The 24,142-nt window shown below is 43.5% G+C and overlaps 1 protein-coding gene across 2 annotated transcripts in view; it reads right to left on the reverse strand.

Moving 5' to 3' along the window:
- TRAPPC9 (trafficking protein particle complex subunit 9) overlaps positions 1-24,142 on the reverse strand; it is a 712,655-nt gene that overhangs the window by 559,969 nt on the left and 128,544 nt on the right. For both annotated transcript variants that reach the window (XM_073018375.1, XM_073018374.1), the window contains one exon: positions 9,882-10,008. In XM_073018375.1, the coding sequence (XP_072874476.1) occupies positions 9,882-10,008 (127 nt within the window). The remainder of the gene's footprint in view (positions 1-9,881; positions 10,009-24,142) is intronic.

A 24,142-nucleotide genomic window follows, 5' to 3' on the forward strand; every position in this document is an offset into this window, starting at 1 on the left:
AAGTGGCAGCCAGACCCTGACCCATGGGAAGAGATGGCACCTATGAGAAGGTCAATGGCACCCTCTGCTCTACTCGCATGCATGATTGCCTCTCCAGCAGCAGCATCTGCATCTGACATTGCTTCCCACAGCATCCCAGCTGTGGATGTCTGCCAATCTATACTCATGCTCGAATTCATCCAGCTAGCATTAAGATAAATGTACCAATCCATGGAGCCTGAGCATGATCAGGCACTGTGCTAACCACTGCATACGTATTATCTCACTGAAACATCACAACCACCTTCTTAGTTTGGGTACTACTACTATTGTCTCCATGTCATCAATAAGGAAATTCACACAGGAGGGACTAAGTATATTGCCCCAAATCCCCCAACTCCCTCATGGCTGAAAGCAATAACAATAGGTGACACTATGCTCTTAAACCACGGCACTAGAAGGTGCTGTCACCCTTGTGACCAGTTTGGGAAGACGGTGGTTAAGATCTGGAACACTCCTGGACGTCAGACAGAAAGGACGAGGGGTGGAGGTGGGAAAACAGGAAGATGGATAGTGACACTGATCGTGATGAATCTACGGGCTCCCCACTCCCCGCCTCCTGGCCTCCGCAGGAAGGTGAGGCCCCCTGAGGAGCTCTGGCCAGTAGGTTGTGAGTGGGAGCCACCGAGGCCTCTGTGAGACACACTCTAGAGCGATGGGCCAGCCCCCAGCTCTCTCCTTCGGCCGCACAGCCATGGCGATCCTGGAGGCTGGACATTGAGAAGGTGGAGCACCAGACAGATGCAGCCTGGAGCACAGAGCAACCTCCCAGAGCTCAGCTGCCCTGGAGAGCCGCCCAACCCGCATCAAACTTGTGTGAGTGAGGCAGAAACTGTTGTTACAGTAAATCACAAAGACTTCAGGGTTGATTTTTCTGCCACAGTGCACCCTAACCTATACTGTGTAATAACGACTGCCTTACCGAATCCACAAAATCACCACCTCTCTCAGTGAGGAGGGACCTCAGGTGCCTTGTTCCATCCTGCCCTGTGCAAAGCACGCCTACAGCACTCAGCAGACAATCCCCACCAGAGACCCACATCCCAGCCCTGGGGAGCCTGCCATGTGCGTGGTTCTCTCCCGCCACCCTCAGTGACTCACGGCAGGAGATGGTGCTAACCCCGTGCCCTCCAGACCAAGGGCACACCCAGCACATGCTCCCCAGCTCCCTTCACTTTGTGTGTGCCCTTCATTACGCCTTTATCATAAAGGATCAGAACCATTTCATTCTGTATTTGTTTCCACTCAGCTGTGAGCCTGCTGAGGACAGGGGCACCAGGGCCTTATCTGTCTCCAGCTGCAGAACTAATAAAATCATACTTGGCCTATGAAGCTGCCAACAGTAAAGCAGAAGTCTAGGGATAAAGTGTCCAAGACAAGGATGATTTTGACAGAGTCCATTTGGAAACTGCTGACACCATAAAAACCTGACTTCCCTCAGGAGCGGCAGCCATCGGGCCGTGCAAAGCATCGCAGAGCGCTGATCAGGAAAGCGACGCCAGACAAACTGGTCAAGAGGAATGACAGCCAAAAACTACTCACCTTTTGTTTCCTGGTTTTTAATTCATCAACCTTATTCACAGGGAAATTCTCTAAGAAGAGACGGGGTGGGGACTACAGCTGGCCTCTAGTGCCTCGTGTGTGTGACAGTGTGGAGGCCGCTTGCTCCGAGTCTGGAGTAACTGAGCGAGCTGGAAGGGGCGACCGCGCCAGCTGTGGCAGCAAGGTGGGGCCAGCCGCTCCCCTCCTGAATGCCGCTATACATTTCTTATCAGCTCCAAACAGCTCTGGTTTAAGAAATTCTTAAGGAAGGTTATGGCTTGGCCACCAGACCATGTATAGGAGCTCAACGTTAGCTCTCAAAAAAGAAAATATTCAATGAATCCCACTCGCCCATCACTGCCCCCAAATTAAAGACTCACTGGTTAACTGGAAATGGCACTGAAACTGTATTCCACTTCCTTAATAATAATCCAGGACTTACTGTGTGTTCATCATCTACATGCTTATTAAGGGCCTGATAGTCTACTGTTGGCTACTGTGTACACACTTTATCATTTTTGCAGAGAATTCCATAAGTAAGGAAAAAAGATCGCGTATAGTTCTATCAGAACCATCCTCTACTTTAACTCTGGGCAACAGTAACAGGATGTGGGTTCGGCCACCTCCTGGCAGATGAGATCACACTTGGCCACTGCCGTCTCCTCGCAATTAGCCTTGGGCCAAAAGCGCATCTTAGACACTCAATAAATATTTGATCAATTGAATTTTGGAATAGAATTAAAATAGGGATGTATTTTGACTCCTTTTTCATTACCTGCATCATAATTACTTGAAACCATCTTTGCGTGAGCCTAGTTCAGGCTCCCATGCTACAGAGAACAAGTATTTTCCAGTAAATTGCTAAAATAGTTTTATCGTCAAATACTAAGAAAGACCTCAAGGGAAAAGAAAATGGCTCTGATCATCTATTCTAAAACTAAAGTCATAATTAGGAGCCATCCCCAGCAGTAAATTCGTTCACGTCTAACAATTCTATATAGCAGGTCTGATCATTTACTCACCAATGTTGACATTTTTCAACTAACTTATCCTGTAACACTAACAGGAGCTTTAGTCTTCAGGTGCACATATTACTGAGCTCTTCTTATGTCATAGGGGTTGACCTGCAATACCTGACTTAAATTTTTTTTTTTTTTTTAGCTGGAGTCTCGCTCTTGTCGCCCAGGCTGGAGTGCAATGGCATGATCTTGGCTCACTGCAACTTCCACCTCCTGGGTTCCAGCGATTCTCTTGCCTCAGCCTCCCAAGTAGCTGGGACTACAGGCACCCACCACCACGCCCAGCTAATTTTTATATTTTTAGTAGAGATGGGGTTTCGCCATGTTGGCCAGGCTGGTCTCAAACTCCTAACCTCCAGTGATCTGCCCACCTCGGCCTCCCAAAGTGCCGGGATTACAAGCATGAACCACCACACCCAGCCCCAATTTTTTTTTAATTAAACTGGTAAAATCCAGGTTTCCAGGCATAGGATGTTGAAGTGTTTGGTTGATATATGAAGATAGTCCCAGACTTTTTTCCTAAGGAAGCACCTTGGCCTAGTCAATAGCTACTGCCCAGGCTTCCCTTCAGGTGGAGATGAGGAACAAGGATTTAGGAAGAGGGGGACAACCCTACATGTGATGTGGACATTTAACCACTGTACACAGATTCACTGCAGGCCTACCACGGACCAGGTGCTGAGGGCACCAACAGCACGGGCCTGCTCCCCTCGCTCGGCATCAGCAGACACCTACCAGCTCTTCCTGATGCCTAAGAACGTGACTCTGGATTATCTGTTGCCCACCTCCTGCCAAAAGCTCACTTATGAGAAATCGCATTCATGAAGGAGTGTGTGATGCACAGCAGCCCACCTGTTATCCTAGATGCTGGCAACAGAGGGGCTAAGTCAAGCCAGGCAACAGCAGGCCACACCGCTGTGTTCTCTGGGAGAGCTGCCTTCATCCGCTGGTGCTCCGGCCCCATGCCCTCAGTGTGCATTACTGAATGCTAACAGCAAAACAACGTCAGACACCTGCCCAGATCTTCGTGGGGATGTTGCTGAGCATGTTACTCGAAACATCAGAATGTTCTCTTTGAGATAATCCACTAAAGGGGTTTCCCACCTCCTTGCTGGGAAGAGATGCATTTCCCCAGTGTGACTGATACATGCCTATTCTTGAGAGAGAGGGGCTCTTGCAGCCAATCACGCTTCCTTCTTGTCAGTTACCTCAGAATCGTGCTCTCTCCCATCTCCAGCCATTACACAGGACATTATAAATTTCAGGTTCTAACAGAACTTCTCACTTTAATTTTCTATCCCACTGTTATTTTCCCTTCACTCTGGTTACCTGAACTTGTTCTTTTTTGAGAGACAGAGAGAGAGAGAGTCTCGCACTGTCACCCAGGCTGGAGTGCAGTGGTACGATCTCTGCTCACTGCAACCTCCGCCTCCTGGGTTCAAGCAATTCTGGTCCCTCGGCCACCCAAGTAGCTGGGACTCCAGGCACGCACTACCCCATCCGACTAATTTTTTGTATTTTTGGAAGAGATGGGGTTCTGCTATGTTGGCCAGGCTGGTCTCGAACTCCTGAGCTCAGGCAATCCACCTGCCTCAGCCTCCCAAAGTGCTGGCATTACAGGTGTGAGCCACTGCGCCTGACCCAGGAATTTAAAAAAATAACTAAATAGCTACATATCTGCTTTTCTTGAGGGAGTGATGGACCTAATTCATTTGATTTAATTTAACATGTACAAACAAAAGTAAAAACTGACAGGGAATGGTAAAGTGACATCTAATTAGAGGCAAAATTCCCTGAAACTTCTGTAAGAACTCATGTCTGCAAAGAGTTTTTCTGCTTATAAAACACTTTCCCAAACATTTCATTTGATCCATGCATGGGAGGTATGTCTCATCAACCTCAGTTCAAGAAGCGGAAGTTAAATCGTTCAAAGTCACACAACTAACTGCAGAATGTGGGATGGGAATATAAGACTACTAAACAAAAGCCAGTGGCTTTTCCAATTTTACATGAAGGGGGTTTATTGGTACTTGGCATAAATATGTCAATGCATTTTAGTTATTATCCTTCCTTTCTGAAACCTACAGAGATGCGTACACATCAGTATCCCTCACACATCATCATGACAGTCTTAGAGGAAGAAGTGGCATACAGTCTGTTCTAGAAGTATGGCCCACAGCATATATTAGGAGAAAAAAGATCTTGCTTTGACAAGAAAAAGAAAAGGAGGAGGCTAAAGAATTACAAAGGCCAGGCACAGTGGCTCACACCTGCAATCCCAGTACTTTGGGAGCCCAAGGCAGGCAGATCACGAGGTCAGGGATTTGAGACCCGCCTGGCCAACATAGTGAAACCCTGTCTCTACTAAAAATACAAAAATTAGCTGGGCATGGTGGCACGTACATGTAGTCCCAGCTACTCAGGAGGCTGAGGCAGGAGAAATGATTGAACTTGGGAGGCAGAGGTTGCAGTGAGCCTAGACTGCACCACTGCACTCCAGCCTGGGAAACAGAGCAAGACTTTGTCTCAAAAAAAAAAAAAAAAAAAGAATTATGGAGCAAGGACATCACATCTGTCCTAATTCTCCCTACTTTCAAATGGCAAAAACTTAGGAGAAGGGCATGAAAAGCTAATCTGGCCAGCACATTACAGTGTGCACATTTTTATCTACAGGTGAAAATTAGTCTCATATAAAACACGAGCCTGTTTATTAGTAAGAATGGAAGCATATAACCAGCCTTCTGTGTCAGAAAGTGTCACAATTCCAAGGAAGAGAACATGCAGTTCATAAAGCGTGCACTCGCTTCAAGGTTGTGCTTTTCCAAGGTATGCTTTCTGACTTGGGAAGGGCAGCTATTCATCAATGCATCATCTTGACTCATAAGCATTACAAGTCACAAACCGAAACCAGGACTTTTGATCTGGAGCAGTGTGGTGGGATGAGTGAGTCTTGGGTGTCATTTGCTATTGTGTCCTTGTCAGTTGCCTCCTAACATCCACTTGCTGCTTCTCCTGTGCCACTATTCCTAGGTTTTGCTTTAGGGGAACTACATATGGTCTCCTTGCAGCCATGTGGTTTGCAGGGACTCAGTTCGATCTGAGCACATAACTCCATGAGGGGCAGTGAAAAGCAAAAGGACATTCTCCCCCTGAAAGAAAGCAGTGTTCCTTTACAGGTGTTACTAAAAGGCACCTGCTCTCTTTTCCTGGACACAGTAGTGAGAGGATGTGAGGCCTGGAGCTGATGAGCCACTCTGATAGCACCTGGGGCCTGCAACTAAAGCCAATACTGCAGAGGACAGAGCTCAGAAGGAAAGAAACCAAGTTTTGATGAGGTTGTTTGAGCCCTGACTCCAGCCCTACCTGAATTCCTCCCTGAACTTTCCAGGTACATGTGCCATAAATTATTTTTGCCTAAGTTAGTCTGGTTTCTATCAGCTGCTATTACAAAATATTCTAAGGGATCCAACTATTTACTCGTTCAACACACAAGGTCACCTGGGGGCTACAAAGACACAGAAGAGAGAAGGACCCAAAATATCAACAAAGATGCACAGTTGAGTTCCATAAGCGCCACGGAAGATAATGGCATATACTGTTGGCTGGCTGACCAAGCACCAATTTCTGACCCCATTCTCATTCCCCACCTATATCACAGATTCTAGGAAAGCTAAATATTTATTTTCTCAGCCTGTCTTGCAATTAGAGGTGGCTATGAGACACACTGCCTGTTAATGAGATGGGGGCAGAAGCCTACTCGAATCTGCCAAGAACATTTTTGCTTCCCTATTAAGCAAAAGATAGACATCCCTAGACCTGCCCCTTCTCCTTTCTTTCTGCCTGGGATGTAGATGTGTTGTCTGGAGCTGCAGCAGCCATCTGGTAATCATGAGGTAAAGACAGAATGACAGAGAGGCCACCTGTTTCCAGCTTCTTAATAGACTAGAAAAATAACTTCCTATTGACTATCTACTACTAGGTCTTTTGTCCTTTACAGTTGAAATAATTCCTAACTTACAAAGACAATATCGTCATTTCTACCTGGGTGGCTCCAGAAAAGGCTTTATAGAGGACAGAATCCTTGAACTAAAATCGTGAAAGATGACTAAGTATCGTCAGGCAGCACAGGGAAGCACAGGTATTCCAAGCCAGAGATAAAGCCTAAATGCAGGAACAAAACCGGGCACACATTTGGCCCACTCTAAGTAGTTCCACAAGGGAAAGCAGGAGCGCAGGACCAGGGAAATAGGGGGCTCACAATCAAGTCTGGAGACAGGGCAGGCCACAGAGGCCCTGCAAGCCACGCAAAGCAAGTACATTAGAGTCTGTTCTCTAAACGGTGGGAAGCAGAGCAGGCTACGAGATATTCCGGCTCTCCAAATGTTCCAAAGACATTCCCTTTCATTTGACCAGTTGTGCTGATGTTCCGTGGGTTTACCACACTGAATCTCAGGCAGTTCTTCTTCCCAGTTTTCAACGAGACCAGGTACGATCCACGTGATGAAGGAGTCCCCAGGACACTTAGGGGTTACTTCTCTAGCTAAAGTCTTCAGAAAACCATCACGAATATATTTACACAGATGGTGGGTCATACCTAAAATCAGATTTTTGAAAACAACCCATGGCCGGGCGTAGTGGCTCACGCCTGTAATCCCAACACTTTGAGGAGGCCGAGGCGGGCAGATCACAAGGTTAGGAGTTCGAGACCAACCTGGTCAATATGGTGAAACCCCGTCTCTACTAAAACTACAAAAATTAGCTGGTTGTGGTGCCACGCACCTGTAGTCCCAGCTACTCAGGAGGCTGAGGCAGAAGAATCACTTGAACCCGGGAGGCGGAGGTTGCAGTAAGCCAAGATTATGCCACTGCACTCCAGCCTGGGCAACAGAGCAAAACAATATCCCCCTCCAAAAAAAAAAACCACAGTCCATGACCACACCAGGCAAGAGCAATGGCACCAGGATGCCAGGCAAGACTCAGCTATTTGCAGGGAGCTCCGCCATAGGGGCCACAGGACCCTAACAGTGAAAGAGATGCACTGCCCAGGAAAGGCATGCTCACAGAAGATTTGGAAAACAGCGCCCAAATGGTAGACTTTTATACTTTTATACTTTTATACTTTCACCCAATCTGTCTTTTCTAATGTTTTAACAGCCGAGGGACCAAGATGTGAATGTTACAGTACTTTTCAATGTGCTGTTTGAAAACACAGGTGAAAAAACATCTCCAAGAAGAAAACTAAGACGTACTGAGCGCTTCCCAGGCGCTAGGCATGGTGCTCTGTGCTTTCGTGTGCCTCTGCTCAGCTGAAACAAAACCAAACCACCCTGTGTGGGGCGGGGCAATTTTTAAGCCTCGCTTAAAGATGAAGAAAACGAAGTGTAAAGAGGCTGCTTCTTTACCAAGGCCATGCACAAGTGGGGGTGAACCCACGGCCTCTCGCTTCACTCCAGGGCTGCCTGGCGGGCTGTGAGGAGAACAAGCATGCTCCTTCCTTGGTTCCAATGACCTGCAAAGACCAATCATCCCCAGCTTCAGGGACAAGAAGCCTGAGCTCCTGGATATCTACACACAGCACCAAACACCCAGAATGTTCTGTAAGCTTCATAACATTCTACTAGGCAAGGTTTTCTAAATTTAAAAATGATTCAAGTCATGATGTAAATATAAAATTATTAAGAAAGGCTTTTCTAGGCCTTAATCTTTAAAAAATGAATCATGCCCTTAATCCCAAGTCAAATACGTTCGGCGCTAAGTCTTAGTCATAGAAAAGCCTCAAAGGCCCTTCCCTCCACAGCCTGCATCAGTGCTGAGCAAGCACTGGGCACGCAGGGCAGCCACGCCATTCCTGGGCCCTCTGTACAGCGGTGCGGCAAGTCCCTCTGGACATTCTGAGGAGCAGCCAGAGCCACTTCTCAGGCCGCAGCCACGCCGTTTGGATGCTGCTCTTTGCAGCTCTGCCTGATGAACAATCTCAGCAGTGCCCTGCAGAACGCCTTAAAATTGCAGTGTGGCCTGCCAGGGGCTGCAATGCACAGCGACCCTTTCTGCCCCCACTTCTTGGGAGCACACAACTCTTTGGCAAAATGAAACCATTTCATCTGGCAGTACTATACTTGCCTTCAAAGAAATGCAGGGAGAAAGAAAACTAACATTTGTTAAGCACCATACACATGCTTTTACATGTTACTTCACTGAATTCTCATAATAGCTTAATGCTATGGGTTTTCATTCTTAATTGCGGGGGCATAGTGGGGAGATAAGCAAACTGATACCCAGGAGGTTAAGTGACTTATTCATGGAATGCAGCAGGCCTGTGAGTCAAAGCCCAGGGCATGGCAAGACCAAGTGAAGCTGGGGAACAACAGCCAAGCCAAGAGCGTTTTAAAGATACTTAGCATCTTCATCACACCGAATCCTAAGGCTACAGCACTTCCAACCAACAGCAAAATGTCAAATTCAACTGTTTCTTTCCAGTCTTCAAACAAATCTTGCAGAAATTCAGAAATCACCTCACAAGACTAGTTCAATAAAGCTTTCGCAGGTCCTAAGCCTGGAGTGGTTAAGAAAAAACAAAACCCCTCTGCAAGGACCCACTTCGCATGTGCCATAGGGTCTCTGCTCTCAAATCTCACACTCTTAGGAGTGACAGTTACACAGAAAGGATGGCACATGGCAGCAAATCCTGGGAGAGTGGTGAGCAGTGGGTGCCCCGGAAAGTCAGGGAGCTCGCCTCAGAAAAGGTGTCCTGGAAACGGGGCTGAGGATGAGTGTGGAGGAACGAGGGAGCACAGACAGAATGAAGACGGGAGAGGAGACAGCCTGCCAGGCAGAGGCCGTGCAGAGCAAAGATGGGAGCTGGCGAGTGCTCGTGTGGGCGAGGAGCTGCCCTGTTCCCGTGTGGCTGGGGTGCATGGCCTGCGGAAAGGGAAATGACTGAAAGTTTCCAAGGAGAAGATGATGTGGTCATGCCGGTTTCCACTGTGGTGTAGTGGTCGCAAGGCAGGCTTTGGAACCAGGCAAGGCTGGGTGTAGACGGGACTCTGCCATTCAGTGGGCATGGAACTGCAGCAGTTACGGAATGTCGCTGGCCCTGACTCTCTCATCTCTAAAATACTTACTTCCATGTTATAGGGCCGCTTCCCAGTTTAATGAGATAATGAACCTGATACATAGCCAACCAAAAATGGGAGCTCTTCTAAAGACCTGTATTCACAATCAGACTAGAGGACGGTGTCCTGGAGGGCAGCTGCCTTTCCCGCTCCGCAGGGCCCATCTCACCTGACGATGGGAAGCTTGGTGAAGGGTACCGGCGGCAAGGTGAGGCCGCCAGGGAGGGCGATGGGTTCCATGGTCCCAGGACACTTGGACGTATAGTTCTCTAGGCTTTGGGTCACATCTTTCTTTTCTGAAGAGAAGATGAAAACAAAATAAAGATTTATTAGGCAAAAGTCAAAGTGGCTGGCTTTCATTTTACTTGGGGCATTTCATGACAGTCCAATGAGTCCAATCTTCTGACAGAAATTAAGGGGCAGTGAGCAAAAGAGGCCAGAACAAAACAGAAGCCATATTCCACTTATTTGAAAATCACCAGCAACTGCTCCTCGTAAGGGCCTGTGGATAAAAGGGAAATTAAGTTAGTATCCTCCAGGAGACTTCCATTTTCCAAGAAAATAAACCCTCATCAAATTTCAAGAAAGTCTGTAGGCAGGACTAGAGAATCAGTACATTTTATAACTTAACAATACTTTTTCGGCAATTACTAGGTAATTACCAAGCAAAACGCCAGGACCTGTCTGTCCCTCAGGAGTTTGTAATTTATCTGTATGACAGATACTTAGGCAAATAAGTACAAATCAACATTTTTGATGCAAATGTAGAGCTTTGTGAGAAAAGACTGTTGTTCCCCACCCCGCCCCCATCCCTTTCACAGGGAGGGAGGAAAAGAGGACACAGGCGATAATCATGTCCGCTTACTGCCCACGGCACACTCTAGACAGGCCACAGACACAGACCCCTTCTCATCACAGCACGACAGAGCTCAGGAGCACCGCTGTGCTCTATGACTCTGGCTGGCTCAGGAAGGCAGGAACTCCGGTCCCCACTTTGCAAATGAAAAACCTGAGACCAAGTGAAGTTAAACAGCTTGTCAAAGACCATGTACTTGGCCTTAGGCCTGTGGTTTTCTCACTAGAGTGTTTTAAAGAATTAAGGAAAGGATGGGATTACGGGACGGGTGTGAACAAGGGATTCTCTCCTTGCAGCATCTACCTTCTCTGTGAAATACCGAAGTCACTGCTGATGAGGAAGACAGAGGACTTGGAGAGAAGAGCAGCAGAGGGACACGATCACCAGGGATGAGACCTAGAACAGCGAAGTTAGATCCCACTCCAGGAGACGCCTTGGTCTTTCCCTATCTAGTGTGCTACCACCTTAGGGGAAGTCCTTCAACCTTTCTGCATCTTGTTTGCCTACAGTAAGAGGAATGCCTGTATCAGGAATTACTAAGGATAAATGAGATAATGCATTAAAAAAAAAAAACAATGACTGGCAGATACGGTGCACTGAATAAACGGAAATGATAATAACCATTATCATCATTATCATAGAGATGCACTGGAATGGACAAAGTGCAGGTAAATAGCTGCAAAGTGAAGCCAAGTGCTCCACTGAAGCTGGTGACCATAAATAATAAATATCAAGGCAAGGACTTCATAGAGCTCAGGCACATGTATTAATTGGTAAACTGCTACCATAGGAATTGTCTGTGCCTAAGCAAAGTATTCTTCTTTTTTTTTTTTTTTTTTGAAACGGGTTCTCACTAGTCTCCCAGGCTGGAGTGCAGAGGTACAATCGTAGCTCACTGCAACCTCCGCCTCCCAGGTTCAAGCAATCCTCCCACCTCAGCCTCCTAAGTAGCTGAGACTACAGGCATGCGTCACCATGCTTGGCTGATTTTTTAGTTTTTGGTAGAGATAAGGTCTCACTACATTATTGCCCAGGCTAGTCTTGAACTCCTGGGCTCAAGTGATCCCCCCGCCTTGGCCTTCCAAAGTGCGGGGATTACAGGCATGAGCCATCACACCCAGCCTGCATCTTTCTTAGGAAGCCAGAGAGCAGAACAGAAAAGTGACCAAAATGACTTTTGAATACAACACAACAAGGTTAATCTGAAACATGAAAAACGTCTTTAAATAACTTAACCATTCTCAATCTATAAAAATCTCCCAAAGGGCTCCAGCTGATACCATGTATATTATCTAATTTGCCTAATGTTAGGCAGAGCACTTATGGGTGAGGTATCCTATTCAGTTGAAATCTACCACCCCATATGCACTCTCGGTAAATGCTGCTGAAATGAAGAAGGAAAGGGATCTATTTGCAATGCCTCATGCCACTTGCACTGTTATCCAAGAAAGGAAAGGCACCACAGTGTATCATTCGGCTAAGCTCTGAACGGCATTTCTAGACAGAAATAATGTACACACTGAGTAGCACGGGGAAGCTGCTTCACTGCAGCGTGGCCTGACTGTGCCATTTCGTTAGAGAACCCCTGTGTTTGTGCTTTAGGTCTGGTCACCATCCTGTGGAGGAATTTCCTATGTAGGGGTACAGCCTGGCTATCAGCACTCTCAGAGCTTTGTGGAAGGCTAGGTTGGGGGTATCTCAATATTCACTTATTCCCCTTGAGCGTTGCAGGGCACACTTCTCCGGCTGTGCCTGGTGACTCCCTGAAGGGAGTCAAATGCTCATCTTCTGCTGGGACAGAAAAGGGACCGTCGCCTGCTGCAGGGGCAGAGGTGATCTGTGGATATGTAACCGATCATCAGTGATTTTCAGCAGTGCCTACTGCCGCGTGGTGCTCCTGCTAGGCACGGGGAATGGGGGTTGCTTCTTGGCTTTCCCCTACTACCACACGACCCCATCGCCACTTCAGTGGGGTTTCCAGAGTCAAACGCTTATGCCCAATTGTCAGCATGGCCCATCCAGTGCAAAGGCCCCATCCACCTTCTCCTAAAGAATTCAAGTGTCGGCTATAAATTGTTGCCAGATCTATTATTTCATCAGGAATTACAAACTGGTGATTTTCTAATTCTCTAATTCCTCTGCACTTATAAGCTAGAATTTGTCTATAAGGAAGGATTTTTTTCCTCATCAATCATTTGGTTATCCTGGAACACAGACAACACAGACATTAATAAATAGTTGAGTCTTTCCCTTTATTTACTGAGTGGAGAACTCTTGCCCTATCAAACTCCACTAATGACCAAAGCGTTGTTTTGTTTATTGTTCGGTATCATTACATATTGATGGATTTTTATCTAACTGATGTTTCTGTTGTCATCACATCCTTTTTTATTTCTAATTGATACCTAATAATTGTACATATTTATGGGGTACAGTATGATGTTTCAACGCACTTATTATGTAACAATCAAATCAGGGTAATCAGCATATACACTGCCTCAAACATTTATCAGTTCTTCGTGATAAGAGCATTCAAATTCCTCTCTTCTAGTTTTTTTGAAATATACCTTTATGTGAACTATAATCACCTAACCGTGCATTAGTATACCAGAACTTACTTCTCCCATGTAACCAGAGCATTGTATCCACTGCGCATCCTCTCCCCATCTCCTTTCCCCCGACCATCCCCAGCTTCTTCTAACCTCTATTCTGTTAATTCCATGAGACAAATGTTTAAAAATTTCACACCTGGCCGGGTGCGGTGGCTCAAGCCTGTAATCCCAGCACTTTGGGAGGCCGAGACGGGTGGATCACGAGGTCAGGAGATCAAGACCATCCTGGCTAATCCGGTGAAACCCTATCTCTACTAAAAAGTACAAAAAAAAACTAGCCGGGAGAGGGGGCGGGCGCCTGCAGTCCCAGCTACACGGGAGGCTGAGGCAGGAGAATGGCGTAAACCTGGGAGGCGGAGCTTGCAGTGAGCCAAGATCCGGCCACTGCACTCCAGCCTGGGCAACAGAGCGAGACTCCGTCTCAAAAAAAAAACAACAAAAAAAATTTCACACCTGAGGGAGACCATGCAGGAATTGTCTTTCTGTGCCTGGCTTTTTTCACTTAACATATGCCCTCCAGGTTCATCTGTGTTGTTGCTAATGACAGGATTTAATTTTTTTTTATGGCTGAATAGCATTCCACTGTGTATCTATATCACATTTTCTTTATCCATTCATCTACTGAATGGAACTTAGGTTGATTCCATATCTTGGCTATTTGAACAGTGCTGCACTAAATACAGGAATGCAGTCACCCCTTCAACACTGACTTCTTTTCCTTTGGATATATGCTCAGTAGTGGAATGGAAGATCATACAGTGGTTCTATTTTCAAGTTTTTTGAGGAACCCCCATACTGTTTAACATAATGGCGTACTAATTTACATTCCCACCAATAGTGTGTAAAGGATCCCTTTTCTTCACCTCCTCACCAACATTTCATCTTTTGACTTTCTGATAATAGGCATTCCAACTGGAGAAAGGTGATCTCTCATGGTGGTTTTAATTTGCATTTCCCTGATGATTAGTGACGTTGAACATTTTTTCATATATTTTTTGGCCATTTGTATGTCTGGGTTTTTTTTTTGGGGGGGGAGGGCATGTGAGATTATAAGGGCTGATTTTGAGAGATAAAATACATTCCGTTTCTCTACATATTAATCATTATTGTCAAAGGCACACAGATGCAAGACCAGCATATGGGCCCCTGTGCCAGATTAACAAGGTTTTCTTGAAGCAGTAACCAACTCCTTAGTAAAGGTTATAAAGATTATAAAAGGCTTATGAAAGCTATATCTTACGTTCAAGATTAAAATTTTATAGATAGTTCATAAAATTTTGAAAAACAAATTTAATTGGCTTCATGCTATTTTATTAGGGCATACTGTTTGGAAAATTAAGTCTTCTTTCTCAAAGAATGAAGGTTTTCACCTTTTTTTAAAAAATCCTTGAATTATTACTTTGGTCAAATGAATGACTTATTTTATAATTATCTGTGATACCAAGTGTTTTAAACCTCTGACCTTTCCAAAATCAAATTATAAATTATGTCTTTTTCTGACCTAATTAATCCTTTAAGATATTAGGTTCCCTAAAGTCCAAAAGTTATATAATTTGTCTTATTTGGTATAAAAATTACACAGGAAACATTGTCAAATATGAAATGGTGTTTACAAATATGTTATTGGTATGTGTTCCAAAATCAAGGGAAACTCCTATAATTCTGATATGACATAGTGTACATTATCAATAATAATTACAATTGTTATGTTAAATTATTGTGTGCTACAGAGGTAACAAATTTCTTTATGGACTATATCTTTGACTATGGCTGCCCTAAAACCTTTTGTCATCCACAGACAATTGTTGTCTGTTTTGGTCCTCTTTAGAAGGTGGTTTTATAATCAGCTATAAAACTCTACCAGGTGCTCTTGAATACAAGTTTCTGATAACTTTGGAGATTGTGACATCAGAACAGAAGAAAAACTTTCAGGACTCATGGAGAACTGAAATGTTCAGGAATATCAAGCAGAATAGGAATTAACTACAGACTGGACTAATACAAGACTTAAGTAATCTTTTTGACTTTTGCTTAAAACATTGCTGGTCCTTTGTTTTGTTTTTTCAGAGTCAAGGAAACTTTTCTTTTGAGCTATTAACAGCTTTTAATGATTGAGTGTACTATGAACAAAATTTAGAACATATTTGTTTCATTCTACCTAACTCCTCCAGAATTTGGAAACTATTTGTGAGTATTCTTAATACCTAATTTGTTGAGAGTTTTTATCATGAAGGGATGCTGAATTTTGTCAAATGCTTTTTCTGCATCTATACAAATGAAAATATGCTTTTGGTTCTTCATTCCATTAATGGGATATATCACACCTATGTTGAACCATGTTTGCATCCCTGGGATGAATTCCACTTGATCATGGTGGAAGATCTTTTAAATGTGTTGTTGAATTTTGTTTGCTAGTATTTTGTGGAAGATTTTTGCATCTAATCTTCATCAAGGATATCTGTCTTTTGAGATTAATTTTCTTTTGTTGATGGTGTGTCTTTGTCTAGTTTTAGTATACCAAAGTAATGCTGGCTTCACGAATGAGTTTGGAAGTAGTTTGAGAAAAATTGGTACTAGTTCTTTGTTAAGTGTTTCAGCAGTGAAGCCCTCAGGTCCTGAGTTTTCTTTGATGGGAGACTTTTTATTACTGATTCAATTTTCTCATTCGTTTTTGGTCTGTTCAGATTTTCTATTTCTTCATGATTCAATCTTGGCAGGTTGTATGTGTCCACGCAGTTATCCATGTCTTCTAGGTCACTGAGTTTGTTCGCATATAATTGTTCATAATAGTCTCTTGTGATCTTTTATGTTTCTGTGTTACCAGTTGTAAATTTCTCCTTTTTAATCTCTGATTTTATTGATTTGACATTTATTCTTTTTTTCATAATCTAGCTAAAGGTTTGTTAAGCTTTTCAAAACACCAGCTCTTCATTTCATTAATCTTTTGTATAGTTTTTCTAATCTCTATTTCATTTATCTCTACTCTGATCTTTATTATTTCCTTCCTTCTACTAACCTTGGTTAAGTCTGTTCTTGTTTTTCTAGTTCCTTAAGATGCAGTGTTAGATTGTTTATCTGAAAGCTTTCTTCTTTTTTGATGTAGGCACCATCTTTGGCCAGTGGGAGTCCCTTCTGGTTGGTTCCCATTATTCTTTGATCCCATTCTTTCTGGTTCATATCCAGCCCCAGGCCTAGAATAAAATCATTTCCCCAAGGAGCTCTTACTCCCTTTAGTGGAAAGAAGTGTTTAAAGACTAAAACCCAGAGGCTAGAAGTGCTCATTGCTCCTAGATTCTCATTGTCTCTGAAGGGCTTTACAAAGGACAGGCCACCTTACAAAGTTTTTACAGTGGTTAGATTGTAAGTGATTTCTGCTTTAATATTTTTTTTAAGTTTGACAACTAAAAATAAAACATCTGGACTATCAGCTCCTTAAAAGGAAGAAAGTCGTGTCATTACTCACAATTACATTTACTGAGCACTTACTATGTGCCAAATATTGTACTATGTTCTTTAGACTATAAAATCTTTAAGGCAAGGGATTCTGGTATATATTAATAACAAACTTCTATATCTTTTATCCAAAATAGTCATATAATACCCTCTTACAAAATACCTGCCAAAGAAGAGGGGAAAGGCATTATGATCCCCCTGTTAAAGTTCATAAAGATGAACCCAGGAACAACCCTGGAAGTTTGATTATGGATTGGTATCAAATGTCACCAAAAAATAATTATTAATGTTTTAAGTATATTGCAGTTTTATAAGAAAATGCTCATATTTTAGCAATGCATACTAAAGTATATGTTCTCCAGTTCACAGATAGCTGTGCTTTCATCTCTTCGGACCTCAGAGGAGTCTGTGCAGTAGGCACAATTGTCTCTATTTTACAGGCCTCTGGATACTCAGGATTTTCCCGTTTGTCTTTGTAGAACTGGCCTATTCTTTATTAGAGAACTCCAGACATTGGCATAGAATATATATATATTTTTAATGGGCTCTATTAGTCTCCCAGAGAAGGAGTAAATAGGGGGTATGGTTGGGATGGTCTTGAGATTATGTTCATACTAATCCCCTCTCTGGTTGGCTCTGGTCAGGGGTGTACATCTGCCCTAATTCTTTTTCCCTTTGGAAGCTCTTGAGGTTCAGCAATGTTAGCATGAGAAAGAGTTCAAGGTCAGATTCTTTTCCCCTTTGGAAGCCGTTGAGGTTCAGCATAGTGTTGGCATAGGAAAGAATTCAAGGTCAGAATTTCTTCCCCCTTTGGAAGTCTATATGGTTCTGCATGGTGTTGGCATGCAGAAGAGTTCAAAGTCACAATTCTTCGCCTCTTTGGAAGTCCTTATGGTTCAGCATGGTGTTGTCACGGGGAAGAGTTCAAGGTCAGAATTCTTTTCTCCTTTGGAAGTTCTTAAGGTTCAGCATGGTGTTGGCATGAGGAAAAGGTCAAGGTCAGGATTCTTTTTCCCCTTTGGAAGCTCTTATTAAGGTTCAGCATGGTGTTGTCATGGGGAAGAGTTCAAGGTCAGAATTCTTTTCTTCTTTGGAAGCCCCTGTGGTTCAGCATGGTGTTGGCATACAAAGGAGTTCAAGGTCAAAATTTGTCCCCCTTTGGAAGTCCTTATGGTTCATCATGGTGTTGGCATGGAGAAGAGTTCAAGGTCAGAATTCTTTTCTCCTTTGGAAGCCCTTGTGGTTCAACATGGTGTTGGCATAAGGAAAAGGTCAAGCTCAGTATTATTTTTCCCCTTCGGAAGCTCTTATTAAGGTTCAGCATGGTGTTGGCATGGGGAAGAGTTCAAGGTCTGAAATGATATATCTCTGAGATTTTCTTTAAAATAATTCAGCAAATTTAAAAAGCAAGAGATGAAGTAAATGTGTAAAAGTCTTGATAACCACTGAATCCAAGTAATGGATATATGAGGATTCATTTTACAATTTTTTTTACCTTTATGTTTGAAATGTTTCATAGCAACAAATTTTTTTTATATTTTGACAAATTATCATTGCATGTATTTATAGAGTACAAAGTGTTAGGATTTTTAATACAATGCGAAATGATTAAATGAAGCTAATTACCGTATCCATCACCTGAAATAGTCAACATTTTTGAGATAAGAGCATTTTAACTTTGTTCTTTTAGTAATACTGAAATGTACAGCACTCAACTCTTAGCCATATTCACCAGGCTGTGCAATAGATCTCAAAAAAAAGTCAAACTTACTCCTCTTGTCTAACTGAGGCTTTCTACCTTTTGACCATCATCTCCCCATTCCACCTATCTCCCAGCCTCTGCTAACCACCATTCTACTCTCTGCTTGTACGAGTTCAGTTGTTTAGGATCCCACATATAAGTGAGAACATGTGGTATTTGCCTTTCTGTGTTTGGCTTATTTCACTTAGCCTAATGCTCTCCAGTTCCATCCATGCTGTCACAAATAACAGAATTTCTTCCCTTTTTACAGCTGTATAGTATTCCATTGTGTATACATATCACAATTTCTTTATGCACTCATCTGTTGATGGACACAGCAATAAAGTTTAATGGGCTTGGAGAACTGAAATTATTTTCTCATGGTCATACAGAGGAATAGAGTTAGGATTCAGATCCAGAATTGACTGAGTCTTCCTGTTCCAACATATTAAACCTGACCACATGCACTATCCCATTAAGTGCCCATTAGGAGTACACCTGTGGCAACTTCCACTTCTAGAGCAGCTTCTAGCAGAACAGCACTCCCACCAGTAACTTAAAGAGACAGATAAAGTGTCAAAAAGAGGAGGGGGCGCTGGAGAGTGGCCAAGGCATGGAGGACTTGCAAGATTCCAGAGAGAAGGGAAGCTCGCTGAGAGGAGCCCAGCTGCCTGCACGCCACTTCACCCTGGGAGTGGTGCAGATTCTCAACAGGGAGAGAACCAATGCCCAGGGCAGAGAAGCCAGCAGAGTTCCAGGCAGTCTCATGGGGCCAGGAGAGCCACAGCTGGAGCTGGAGCCACCAAGTGAGGCCGACCCTGAGAAGCCAGGTGCCAGGAGGAGCCAGGAGTAGTGAGAGTGAACCTGGAGCTCAGCATGAGCTCCCCCGTCACTTGTTCCCATTCAGTTCTGTAGGACAGGAGGCTGCCAGGTCCATCCAACACCGCCTCAAAAGCAGAGTTGCTGCTCAACTCTAAAACGTGGCACCAGATGGCCTTTGCACACTAATGATGAGAATGAGATGCATAAGCTGTAAAAGGGGCTTCTTGAAAAACCCATCAGAGAGCTGAGGATGCAAAGGAATAGGCATGAACTAAAATCCAGGAAGTAGCAAGCTCTTTCTAGGAGAGAGGGCCCCACAGCTGCTTGTCCCTGGCAGAGTAGCAAGAGAAGGGGGAATTGGGCAGAGAACCGGGAAAGGAGAAAAGGGCTGAACTTGGAAGATACTTTCACCGCCTGCACGTAGGTGGGCGCAACAGAGCAGAATCCCACGGGAACATCTACACGCATTCACCAACGCCTCCCACGGGCTTTTGCAGACGGCACGGTGAGGTACACTGAGGCTGAGGGCAGGCAAAACAGCTAGGAAGACAGTCCCAGGCACTCAGGACCTCCCCTAGATGGCTGGCAGCTGCCATAGAAGTCCAGGCAGGGCAGGGAGCTGGCAGATGCCCTGAGGGGCACTGTGCTTTCTCCAAGTGCAAAGCAGAGGCTTCCTGAGCCTTGGTAGACAACAGAACAACCGAGATTCCTCCTCCAAGACCATGGTTGCCAAAGGTTAGGGCCAAGCAGCAAAGCTTGAAGAAACCCCTCCAAAGCATCAGGACCCTTCATTGAGTGCAAGGCAGTACCCTGTGGAAGGCTGGGGGCAGGACCAAGAGAGAACTCCCAAAATGCAGAAAGCCAGAGATAGGGCTGGAGATCAAAGAAAACTCCCCCAAACTCACAAATCCAGCATCCAGGCTCAAAGCACAAAGACGGAAAGCTGGTGACTGGCTGCAAACCAAACACCAGTCTTTTCTATGCTCAGACCCCAAGCCAAGAGAAGGTCAAATCCTGACCACACCTTCAAACACCTGAAGCTAAAGATGAAACGACCCCCAGGAGAGCTAGGACCAAGGCTACACTCAACTCAGCTACAGAACACACCGGCAATGCCCCACCCCCCTGGTGGCAAGCCTTTTGATAAGGGTAAATATTTACTTTATGCTTTTTAATACAAATCCAAAAGAGGAAGTAGTACAATATTTGAAGGGGGTTATGTTAAAAATGCATATTATAATCTCCAGAGCAGGCACTTTTTAAATAGAGACATGGCTTAAAAAGCCAACAGAAGCTGGATGCAGCGGCTCACACCTGTGTTCCCAGGACTTCTGGAGGCTGAGGCAGGAGAACTGCTTCAGGCCAGGAGTTCAAGGCCAATCTGGGCAACATAGCAAGACCCCCATCTCTACAAATAAAAAAAAAAAGGAAAAAGTAACCAGGCACGGTGGTGTGCACCCGTATTCCCAACAATTCAGGAGGCTGAGGTGGAAGGGTTGCTTGAACCCAGTAGTTCAAGGCTGCAGTGAGCTATGACTATGGGCCACTGTACTCTAGCCTGGGAAACAGAGTGAGATCCTGTCTCAAAAAACAAAAAAGCCAACAGAAAAGACAAAGTAGAATACAAGCCTGTTATTGTAAAATATCTATTTGGTCTTTGACTACATTGCTGGGCATACAACTCCTAAAATCCTTAGAATCTTAAGACATCTAAGATTTTACTCCATGTATTATAAAGCTCTGCTATTAAATACATACAAATTTAGTATTGTATGCCTTATAATCTCCAGAGCAAGCACTTTTTAAATAGAGATATGGCTTAAAAAGCCAACAGAATCTAAGACATCACTTAGAAGTGATGTCTTTTTGTGCACTGAGTTGACCGAAGGCTGACGGTCCCCAAGCAACTTCAGGTTAAGGCTGGTCACCAGAAAGACCAAGGCACAAGATTAGAGGCCTGGGACTTTTAGCCCCACCACTGGGGATGGGAGAGAGACTGAAGGTTGAGTTGATCAGCAGCCAGTGGTCTAATGAGTCATGCCTATGTCATGAAGCCTCCATAAAAACCCAAAAAGACAAGGTTTGGAGAGCTTGCAAATAGCTGGGGGCTCCTGGAGGGTGGTGCACCTGGAGAGGCGCGGCAGCTCTGCGCCCCTTCCCCCACACCTCGCCCTGGGCGTCTCTTCATCTATGCCCTTTGTAATCTCCTTTATAATAAACCAGTAAACGTAAGTGTTTCCTTGAGTTTTGAGAGTTGCTCTAGCAAATTATTCGAACCCAAGGAGGAGGTGGTGGTGGAATCTCTGATTCACAGACAGTCAATCAGAAACAGAGGTCATCACCTGGGGCCTCTAAGCATATCTGAAAGGGTGGCGGGGAACAGTTTCATGGGACTGGACTCTCAATCTGTGGGATCCCACACTATCTTCAGATAGGTGGTATCAGACGTGAATTAGAGGACAACCAGCTAGTATCTGTTGGAAAACTGACTGACTGGTTGTTAATGGGAAGAAATTCTTACACACATTTTGGTAACCAGAGGTCACAGAAATTTTCTGTGTTGGTTGTTGCGCTGAGAGAACAGAAAAAACACTTCGAGTGTGTTTTTCCACAGAACAAAATATATTTTATTCTCCCAAATAAAGGCATAAAAGGAGAAAAAAGAAGAGCAAAAAACAGATATGACAAACAGAAAACAAATACCACGATGGTAGACTTGAATCCATCCACACAAAACTCGATTAAAAACCCAAGATCCAACTATATATACTTTATACTTTCAGGAAACAAAGTATTTTAAAATATATATATATATATATATATATATATATATATTTTATTTCCATAGGTTTTTGGGGAACAGGTGGTGTCTGGTTACATAAATAAGTTCTTTAGTGATTTCTGAGATGTTGGTTCACCCATTACCCTAGCGATATACACTGTACCCAATTTATAGTATTTTATCCCTCACCCCCCTCCCACCCTCTCCCCGGAGTCCCCAAAGTCCATTGCATCATTCTTATGCTTTGCATGCTTATAGCTTAGATCCCACTTTTGAAGGAGAACATACGATGTTTGGTTTTCAGGAAACAACCTTTAAATATGAAGACACAGATTGAAAATAAAAGGATGGGAAGAAAAGATATACTACATGAACACAAGTAATAAGCATAATAAATCTGGTGTGGCAACATTAATATCAGACAAAGGGGATTTCAGTGTAAGCAAAGGGATGAATGGACACATTTCATAATGAAAAAGGAGGCAATTCATCAAGGAGATACAATACTAAATTTGCATGTACTTAATAGCAGAGCTTTACAATACATGAAGTAAAACCTGCTAGAACTAAAGAACAGAAAGATCCATGATTTTTTTAAAGTTGGAGGCTTTAACATCCCTTTGTTAATATAAATAAATGAGGCCAAGCATGGTGGCTCACATCTGTAATCCTAGTACTTTGGGAGGCCGAGGCAGGAGGACTGCTTGAGCCCAGGAGTCTGAGACCAGTCTGGGCAACATGGTGAGCCCTGTTTCTACAAAAAATAAGAAAATTAGGTGGGCGTGGTAGTACATGCCCATAGGCCCAACTACTCAGGAGGCTAAGGCTGGAAAATCACTTGAGCCCAGGAAGCAGAGACTGCAGTAAGCCACGATCGTGCCACTGCACTCCAGCCTGAGCAACAGAGAGAGACCCTATCTCAAAAATAAATAAATGAAATTTTAAAACTTTTAAAGTAAAAGAACAGACAATAATGATATGGAAGATTTAAACAAACTATTAAATAACTTCTTCAATTGACATTTATACAACACTATACCCCTCAACTGCAGAATATAAGTTCTTTTCAAGTACTCATGGAAAATCCACCAAGAAAGACCAAATGCTGTACCATAAAACATATCTCGATACATTTTAAAAGACCGAAATCACACAGAATATGCTCTGACCATTACAGTATTAAAACAGAAATCAATAACAATACCATTTCCACAACGGCTACAAATACCTGAAAAGTAAGCAATACACACACACGTCAAAAATAAAAACAAAAGTGAAATGTTAAAAACATTTCTAACTGAATGGTAATAAAAATACAACAGGTCAAAATTTGTGAGATGTACCTGAAGAAGTGCTTAGAGGGAAATTTATAGCTTTAAATGTTCATATTAGAAAAAAACAAAGATCCCAAACCAATATCTACGTCTGCACTGTAGAAGCTAGAAAAAGACATAAAATTAAATATATAGTAGAAAGAAAATAAGTAATGAAACAGGAAACAGGAAACAATAAGGAAAATTAACAAAGTCAACGGTTCTTTGAGAAAAAAGGAAAAACCCCAAGGAGAGAAACACAAATCATCTATGTCAGGAATAAAAAGGAGGCAGATCGTACACTCATTAAGAGGACAATAAGGGAATAGTGTAAACAACCATATGCCAATACATTTGACAACTGTGGTGAAACAGACAAACTCCTTGGGGGTAAAATGACACAAGAAAAAACTGACAATCTTAACAGTCCTGTATTTATTAAAGAAGTTGAATCTGTAATCCAAACTCCCACAAAAACTTCCATCCCAGATGGCTTTACTCATAAGTTCTATCAAACATCTAAAGAAGAAATAATATCAGTCTTATACAAACTCTTTCAGAAAACAAAGGAGCGAAGACTTCCCAACTTGCGTTATGAAGTCAGCACAACCCTGACACCGAAACCTGACAAATAATTAAAAGAATAAACTCAGACAGTAAAAGCAGCATGGAGTCTTCAGCATTCTCACAGAACTAAAGAGAGAAACAGCAGCGTTCAGGATCCACTGAGGAAGAGAGACCCCCAAAAATACCACGAGTTCTCAGCTAGCACCCCCAAAGCACTATACAATAAGAGTACACTGAAGCCTTTTAAAAACTGCAATTCGTATATCTTTATTAAAGAAGTTGAT

Source organism: Chlorocebus sabaeus, chromosome 8, assembly GCF_047675955.1.
Source record: "Chlorocebus sabaeus isolate Y175 chromosome 8, mChlSab1.0.hap1, whole genome shotgun sequence".
Classification (NCBI taxonomy): Eukaryota; Metazoa; Chordata; class Mammalia; order Primates; family Cercopithecidae; genus Chlorocebus; species Chlorocebus sabaeus.